This window comes from Telopea speciosissima, chromosome 8 (genome assembly GCF_018873765.1).
Source record: "Telopea speciosissima isolate NSW1024214 ecotype Mountain lineage chromosome 8, Tspe_v1, whole genome shotgun sequence".
NCBI lineage: Eukaryota > Viridiplantae > Streptophyta > Magnoliopsida > Proteales > Proteaceae > Telopea > Telopea speciosissima.
This window is the reverse complement of record NC_057923.1, coordinates 4,272,606-4,282,306: the sequence shown is the minus strand read 5'-3', so window position 1 is coordinate 4,282,306 and position 9,701 is coordinate 4,272,606. Positions and strand designations below refer to the sequence as shown.

At 38.1% G+C, this 9,701-nt stretch overlaps 1 protein-coding gene across 1 annotated transcript; it reads left to right on the top strand.

Annotated features, from left to right (window-relative positions):
- The first annotated feature begins 4,441 nt into the window (after window positions 1-4,441).
- Window positions 4,442-9,043, top strand: LOC122670810 (cytochrome P450 78A5-like). Its single transcript, XM_043867803.1, has 2 exons — window positions 4,442-5,508; window positions 8,411-9,043. The coding sequence occupies exons 1-2, from the start codon at window positions 4,549-4,551 to the stop codon at window positions 9,023-9,025; spliced, it is 1,575 nt and encodes a 524-aa protein (XP_043723738.1). The 5' UTR covers window positions 4,442-4,548; the 3' UTR covers window positions 9,026-9,043.
- Window positions 9,044-9,701: the final 658 nt, after the last annotated feature.

Here is a 9,701-nt window from a genome sequence, read left to right as displayed (position 1 = left end):
CAAGCGGATTTGTATCATTTTGGGGGGGGGGGGGTAATGGTTTATATCGATGACGGTATCTGTATTTTGAGATTTTTTTTTCCGAGATATTGGGATTTAAAACACATTATTGCGCTTCCTCAAACAATGATTCCAGAAAGATTTTATTTCAGTCTCTCTCTTGGACAAAAATGCAACGCGTCCGCCTTCCATCGAAAGTAGCGGTGAGAGGGCGTCCGCTACTGCGAGGAGTTAAAAAGGCAAAGTAAAAAGTAAATAGTAAAAAATAAAAATAAATAGTTACACAAACCGGAAATAAAACGTCATTCTGCTGTTAAAAAGTTAAAACGTGCCTCTTTGGTAATGGAGAATGGACCCGTCGGGGACCCATGTAGGATTTTCCGTGTCGCTCCTAGATTCTACACGTTGCTAGGGACCACGCGTCTTGTCTTGTCAGATCTACATTCTTCCGTTTTTTCTTTCTTTTTTTTTTTTAAAAAAAAACAAATAAACAAAAACTGTCAAAGAAAAGTGAAGGTCCAATTTAAGGTTTAGTCATGGTTGGATGTTCAAAAAAGAAAAAATTCAAAATAAAGAGAGACATGAATCAATCATTGTATCTTCATAAATCATAATTGAAATCAATTGATTTGGATTGGATTCAATTGAGATCAATCTTGATTCACATCGCTCATATTCTTATATGGAAGGGAAGATGTTTATTTTAATAAATTTCTATTGATTTTGATTTTTTATTATGTTGGAATTGATCGAAATTGAACTGACAAATGATTTTTTGGAACGAGAATCAGTAAGAATGGGAATTGGATCCATTCGATTGAAATCTCAATTCAATTCGACTAGATTCGACTATTTGATTCTTGATTCCGATTCTTATAATCGTGATCTCAAGTCTCAAGCTATCATGGTTCAAAGAATTTCGATCAATTCAAATCACATATTTGGTTCATTTGGGGGAAAAAAAACATCAATGATCACACATCATAATTGTTGTAAATAGAATAAAGGGGAGGTTTTCGTGCACGTCCATATAAAAGTGGTGCACGATGATTCGTAAAATAAGGGACGAGGTTTAGTCATTTCGACTTCCATTATTCCTACTAAAAGCCATCGTGCATGCATGATGCACGAAACCTTTTGCCATAGAATACTGATATGAGAGATAGAAATATTATCTTGATCATATGGCTACCAATAGAAATGTATTGCAACGTATTGGTGCTCATGAACAATCACAAACTCGTCTGTTGCAAAAATCAACTTGATGTTAGAAGATACGATGGGGATGAGTTGTGCTACTGGTCACTCTCCTTAAGACTGTAAACGCTGCCTATAGTGCAATCTAGGTAATGCAAACCAGTCTCCAAGAAGAAACCACACAATAGCCCCCCCCAATAGTTGTTGCACTGACTTATTGGGCCACATTAATTAGGACACACTCGAATTATGCTCAATTAACAAGGACATGAATAAAGGAACACTTCTCAAAACAATGAAAGCTGGAAGAAAAAATCAGAGAGAGAGAGAGAGTTTAGAACACTTAGAATCATACTCTAAAGTGTCTTTAATGTCCTCGATCTATTTATAGTTAAGAGATGTTCCTTGGAAACACCTGTCCAAAAGAACCCAAAGGCTGTGTCTCTCTAAGAGAGAAGACACAAAAAAACTAGTTGGTGCTAGCGTCCAATGCATTCTAGATGATGTGTAACGCGATATCATCGATGCCGATGCAACGGACAATGCTCATCTAACGTTAGTCAAACATCATTCAATGTCAGACTGATAGAGTATAAGCATGTCGATGAAGGAAAATCCGATGACAAGCAAAAACAATCTTCTCACAAATTAAGGCCTTACCTCGCTTCAGCTCGGTGCATGCTGTGTGTAAATAAATCTCAAAGCCCCCAGAGACAAGAGAACATAGTGAGCTTTCCTTTCATAGTTCCCAGTTACAATATAAGCTTCACTCTCCTCTTCCATAAGCAATGTTGGACTAAAAACTAGGCATGTAAACGGATCGGATTCGGCTCGGATACGGATCGAATGTAATCGGATTCGGATATTTTCTAGTCGAATATGGATACCTCTAAACAGATTCGGATGGATTCGAATGCAGATCGAATTCGGATTTTCGACCATCCGTTTACACCTCTGCCTTGTGTAATCTGAACCTTCCTCCCCCTAGTGGATACAATTCACTCTCAATCCATAGTTTTAGATCATGATTCTCTTCTCCTCATATTCTAGAACCTGTTGAACCTTCAAAAACCCTCAAGATCATTATTTACTTAATTTTTTATAATTAGGTATTCGGATTCGGATTTTTATCGAAGTATTTGGATTTTTTTTTGGATATCTCTAATCGAATACGGATGCCCCTAAACGGACACGGATGCGGATCGAATTCGGATTTTTGGTTATCCATTTACAGCCCTACTAAAAACCTATCACTCCTTTGCTTTACTAGAAGCAACATCAAGGAGGTCATGGGTTCAAACCTTGTGAGAGACACAACAACTAAAAACTTTTTGAAATATGTATATAAGTATTTTGAAATTTTATTTGAAATAAATACAGCAATAATGCTCAAAAGGGAAAAAGAAAGCAAGGCTGATAGAATTGGTGATTGATTAAGATTTGATACTGATATAAGTATATAAGTATTTTGATTTTTTTTAAAATAAATACAAGATGTAAATAAGTATTTTGAAATAAATACAACAATAATGCTCAAAAGGGAAAAAGAAAGCAAGCCTGGTAGAATTGGTGATTGATTAAGATTTGATACTGATATAAGATGTATATAAGTATAAATACAAGATGTATATAAGTATTTTGAAATTTTATTTGAAATAAATACAACAATAATGTTCAAAAGGGAAAAAGAAAGTCAGGCCGGTAGAATTGGTGATTGATTAAGATTTGATATTGATATAAGATGTATAAAAGTATTTTGAATTTTTTTTGAAATAAATACAAGATGTATATAAGTATTTTGAAATTTTATTTGAAATAAATACAACAATAATGCTCGAAAGAGAAAAAGAAAGCAAGGCTGGTAGAATTGGTGATTGATTAAGATTTGATACTGATATAATAACTAACGGATTTTCATATTGACCCCTCCCTTAAAGTGTTAAATGAATTTGTAACTTTATTTTTTTGCCCTTTTAATGTAGCAAATATTTTTTTTGGGGTGAGCAAAGATATATCTTGTTATTCATATGTATACTAAAAAAATGTGCAAGACATTGATGATGGCATAATGATTAGTGAGTTTCAAATTATTTTGAAATCATTTTTTATCCCTAATTTAAAAAACTTTTCAGAATAAGACATGGAAGATCAAAAAAATGTGTCAAGTTTTAAATACACATATAGATCTAAATACACCTATAGAGATGTCATGTAGATAGTCCCACTAATTATATATTTTAGAAGTAAGGAAAATGGAAAAGTACCTCTAACTACAGGGGTTTTCTACACCCCCGATATGAAATATTTTTATCATTTTTTATCTAATCTAAAAAATGAATGAAATACTTCATGTGAGAGAGCGTAAGGAAACCCCTGTGGCTCAGAGAACCCTTCCCAAAAAAAAATGTATAAATTGATTGTAATTAGTCAAACCAAAACCGATTAGTAATCAAATTCCATTTACAATATCTTTCAATACATCCCTCCTCCACATACTGAGGAGTTGATGACGAAAAATCTGAAAATTCCGATATTGTAAGAATGTGGAAGTCCATTGGATTCGGTGGAAACACAACATCAACACAAAAAAAAAAAGAAAGAGAAAAAGAGAGGTTCAAAACTCTTCATTTCACTCACTCTATCCCCTTGTCCAAAGCTTCTTTCTTGATGTGGAATATTATAAATATGGGAGAGGGTTAAGCGTGCTGTGAGTTTACAGTAAACTAGTGGCATACATCAATCACAGTGCTCGACAGAAGAGGGCAAGGAGCTTTTTCCAACCTCTACACTAGTCACATAGGAATAAGTGAGTCCAAAACCAATCCAATAAAAGTGCACCGGTTTTGGTTTGACTTCGATTTTACATTGGTTCAGGCCGGCTTCATCGATTTGGGCAGCCCTAGGAATCTGGAGGAATCTGGTTTTGTTTGGCCGTGGGTACACATATGCTGAGCGACGGACACATATCTCATCCCCAACCATCTAGGTACTTCCAAAAAAGGGTACCTTTTGAAGCAAATAGGACATGTGTCCTCCACTGCTTGATGATCCATGACCAAATCATCCCCCTAGTGGTTATATATATAATCTGCCTATGGTGTGGGAATGGCCTCCAACGCCTTTTGAGTGATTATTCCAATTTTTTTTTTTTTAGGGTTGGTGGTCCAGCCAAAAAAATAATAATAATAAAAATAAACGTTTCAAAGGCTCTATATATTCAAACAGCCATACATGCCACCCTCCCATCGGCCAACCCCTATTTCTCTCTCTCTCTAGACATTTCTATTGGCAGTCCTGTGAAGAAAAGCTTCTAATCTCTTTCTTTCTCCTCTCTCTTAAAAAGAGGAAAGGATGAAAATAAGCTTCTTAACCAATCTCTGTTTCTCCATCCTCTGTTTTAGTGCTATTACCCAAACACACCACTATCCATGGCCTCTTCTACTTCTTCTTCTTCTCTTCTCTCTATTCCCTTTCTTCCTCAACTATTGGCTTATCCCTGGTGGCTTTGCCTGGCGAAACCAACACAAGTATTCCTCCTTCCCAACCCTCCCTGGTCCATTTGGTTGGCCATTACTTGGTATCATTCCTGCAATGGGTCATCTCAGTCACCGTAAACTCGCCGAGTTATCGGCTTCACTCGGTGCAACTCGTCTTATGGCTTTCAGTATGGGTCCAACACGTGTCATCATCAGCAGTCATCCTGATACTGCGAAGGAGATCCTCAGTGGTTCTGCTTTCTCTGATCGTCCAACTAAGGAATCCTCACGGTTACTGATGTTCGAAAGAGCCATTGGATTCGCACCTTCCGGGGAATACTGGAGAAATCTGAGACGAATTGCAGCGAATCACATGTTCTCTCCTCGGAGAATTTCGGCTCTCGAGGGTCTTCGACAGAGAATTGGAGATGAAATGTTGGAGAGAGTACGGAAAGAGATGGAGTGGAGAGGGTTTGTGGAGGTTAGAGGAATAGTTCAGAAAGGTTCTTTAGATAATGTGGTGGAGAGTTTGTTTGGGAGGTTTTTAGGGTTAGAGAGGAAGGAGGAATTAAGTTTAATGGTGGAGGAAGGTTATGAGTTAATTGAGAAATTTAATTGGGAGGATTATTTTCCTTTAGGGTTTCTGGATTTCTATGGAGTGAGAAGAAGGTGTCATAAGTTGGCCATTAAGGTTAATGGTCTTTTGCTTCAGGTGATAGAAGAGAGGAGAAAGGAAGAAGGAGAGTACAGGGGAAGAGATGATTTTCTCAGTGTTTTACTCACTTTACCAAACGAAGACCAGTTGAGTGATTCAGACATGGTGGCTGTTCTGTGGGTAAGTAAATTACATATATGGACTTCTCTCTCCCTCTCTCCCTCTCAATATCAGTACAGCTTAGCTTAGGTTAGCTTGATGTATCCCACGAGCCCTCCATTTGGGCAGTTGGGGAACACGTGAAAAAGCAAGCACCCAATTGAAAAATAGGGATCGGGCTCCTCTCCAGCGAGAACCCCCGCCCAGTGAGTGCCCAGTGAGGCATCCAATCAGGGGGCTTGTTTGTGTGCCGAGATGGTGCCAGGCACACAGCCCCGCCATTGGATACCTCATTGGGCCTCACAGTAAGGGGTGCTTGTAGGAGAGGAACCAAATCCAAACAATAGTGGTTAGACCTGTGTCGATTGGGGCACCGGCTCATGAGGGTATGTTGGGCCAATTGGCCAAGGTTTTAGTTCATGGTATTGGCGCCATCGATATTGGTCACCACCGATATCAATATTGATACAGATTGATCGTATTGAATCAATTTTAATACCAAAAAAAAAAAAGTCATTTTTTTACTGTATTGTCGATACGTATAGGTTGGTATAGGTCAATGTCGATACCAATATGTAATGGCCAATATTGCTGATCGTACGATTTTGATACCTAAATCCATGGTTAGATTGTGTAGACATTGAATTTTATCATCTTACAGGACTTTCCTGATATTTGTGCATACCAAAGCATTATCCATTTGAGTTATATTTATCTTTCCGAAGGGAGAGGGGGAGGACATTTGTAGATCCTATACCCTTATCTACGTGGCAATTCTAAAACAAACCCTTTTCTCCCTCTCCTCGGAGTGGGCGATACAAGAAGATCGAATTTCCCCCAACATTTATTTTTATACCCATAGAGAGACCATGATTTCTTTCGAAGAAATCCGTATTATCCTATCACAACCTCACAACTCTTAGTTAGGTAAGGGCCTAAGGATATGCATGAATCTCTATACGTATTAGAACTTGAAGCTATTATTTTATTTTTAAAATTTTTTTAATTTAAGAGTAAAAAATAATTTTAAAAATATTTTTAAAATGATTTATCATTATATCATTCTCAGAAATTGTCAATGTCTTTGTTCTCATATTTTTGTGAGTCATTGAAAAAAAAGTATGTTATAATAAAAAATCAAAAAAAGTAAAATATAAACTATTTATCCGTCAATAAGAAAATCCCTTATTTAAAACCTAATTTTAACTCGATAAGCATGCTTATGCTTATGCTTTTAAATAAAAACCTTATTCTTTTGGTTACCAATCACACCCCGTTGGGTGCATTCATAGTTCATTCTTCAGTCAGCAGCATTATTCCATATATCGGTATTGACTATATCGGTATTGACTGATATGTATCGATATCGTCGGAACTTGATATTGACACAATTTCAATATGGATCAGTTAATTCGCTCAAAAAATGGGTTTTTTTTTAATCTCGAATCACGTCGATACAACCTGGTTCAATCGATATGTATCGATATGAGTATCGAATTCAACCGAAACTGATATGGGTCCCGATACTGATGACTAAAACCTTGGTCACCAGCTTCTGTTTTGAGTTTCCAATTTCCATACCCAAACAAAAGTAAGTCAGTCCACCAAATGAAAAATGTTGATTTGAAAAGAATCCTACCATCTTCTGTTATGTATTTTTCTTAAGATTTTGATACTTTGAACTTCGAATATTAGATTGTTTATGTTACCTTGATTACGTTTGATTTTGTTTTACTCTACTTGAATAGTTATATTTATATGGGAAAGAGATGATTTGATATCTCACCAGCTACCATATTAAATGGGATGGGACTCAAAAATGGCCCTCCAACTCTCCAAGAGTCTCAAACTTTAAACCCTAGCCATCCGATATAATGAATTTTTGACTAAAACCAAAATCTTTTCCCTTTGCACCAACCATTAGTATTGCTTGCCTATCCAAGTGTGAGGAATCTAAACCACTAATAATTTTGGACAATGCAATTTATACCCTTTTCTTATAGACCTTGATGGAGGAAATTTTATCTAATTCGAATTTCTTTGTGGTACCCCTTATTGTATTTTTGTTTTTTTTCTCTTGTAATGGACCTTTATTGTATCTTTTGGTTGTCAATGGCTATGGTAGGATACCTAATGGATTTATTCTTATCCTCCTCTTGCATTGGGCTCCTCAATAGTACGACACAAAGTGTAGCGCATATCCCATGGCCCACAGTGTTTGGGCACGCAGCCCAACACCCCACTTGTGTGTTGGGCTGCATGCCCAAGTACTTTGGGCCGTCCGATGGTGCGCTATACATTGTGTCGCACTACAGAGGACCCAAATCCTCCTCCCCTCCCGTTTAGAATCTAAACAGCAAAAATCTCTTACCTGTATCCTACCCACCTAAGCTAAACAGAATAAACTCTTTACCCTTATCCATCAAATGAGGAAAGACTTAAGTCAATGGATTGCCTATATTGTATATGGGAAAAAGAAGGTTGTCAAGCTGCGTGGCGTCTATGTCTAGACACATGAAGTGCGAAAAGAACACCCCACTCCCTCGTGAAATGAAAAATCCCACCCCTGATGGATACCTCATGCTAGTACAGGATCCATGCAGCCTGACAGCGATATTATAGGAAAGTGTTCAAGCTAGCGGGGTGAGGAGGGCACATGCATGGTGAGTTCATCAATAGGGGTGGAGAGGAAAGGGAGTTTCATGAGGAGAGAGAGAGAGAGAGAGAATATGTGTGGGGGGTATGTAGCCAGCTCTAGGACCTCTTTCCCTTATAGTTGAGGGTAGGATACGCTAACATATGTGTCTATCTCTCTCCTTCTCATAAAGTCTTTCCCTGGCAAAATTGACATCTCTAGGTATCTTTACTTGTAAAGGTCATACATGTATATTCACACTAATTCTCTCTCTCCCATTACTTACAGGAGATGATATTTAGGGGAACAGATGTGGTTGCCATCCTTCTTGAGTGGATCATGGCAAGAATGGCATTGCATCCAGACATTCAAGCCAAAGCCCAAGAAGAAATACATAGGTGCACGTGCACCAACGGACACCGGCACGTGAGAGACTTGGACATTCCCAATCTTCCTTACCTTCAAGCCATAGTTAAGGAAGTCCTCAGATTACATCCTCCGGGCCCACTTCTCTCATGGGCCCGCCTTGCCACTCATGATGTCCACGTAGGCAAGTTCTTTGTCCCTGCAGGCACAACAGCAATGGTGAATATGTGGGCTATTACCCACGATAGATCCATTTGGAAAGACCCATGGGCCTTTAGACCAGAACGGTTCATGGAGGAAGATATCAGTATCATGGGCTCAGACTTAAGGCTTGCGCCATTTGGGTCGGGCCGTCGGGTGTGCCCCGGTAAGGCCCTTGGTTTGGCCACTGTTCATTTGTGGCTGGCTTGCCTTCTCCAAAATTTCACCTGGCTTCCAGCCCAATCCGTCGATCTCTCCGAGTGCCTCCGTCTCTCCCTTGAAATGACAAAACCGTTGGCTTGCCGTGTCCTTCCCCGGAGACCCACAATGTTGTGAAGAAAGTGTTGCAGAGTTTGCAAATTTATCTTTTATAGGGACTTGAGAGTGGTTATTCACTGAGCTCAACATGGAAGCTCCTTCTCAATCCTTGGATAATGTACATTGCTACTTATGCTAATGCGCGTTTAATATGTTTTTGATCGTCGATTATAAAGAAACTTTTGATAATCTCAGATTAATGACAGTTTAATGTATGCCAACAATGATAATCTTTTTATAAGATCATTCTCTTTTCCTCCATCTCTCCTTTTCTTTCTACTAGGGAAGGCTTTTTAGTCCATTTTCAGAGGTTTTGTGCATATCATGCCCTCAAGTGGGCCAATATAATTTTGTCCACATTGTTATAATTTTGTTGGATGTCTCTTTAAATGAAAACTATGATGAAAAGGAAAAAGTTTCCCACGACGTCAAAGTACTAATTTTCTTTCACATAAGGTACTTTTTTTTCTCTTACTCGTGCTCTAATCATGTGAATGATACTAGTTTCCACACTATCATTGGTGTGGCATGCAAAATTTTCCCCATTCTGAAGTCATCAGGGCCGCCCTCTATGATAAATTGATAATGATGGTAATGACAATGACAATGATGGTACAAAATATTCAAATTTTCATATAAACTAGACTTTGATATTTTTGGGACTACTAAGATGGTGCATGGATGAATGATGGGA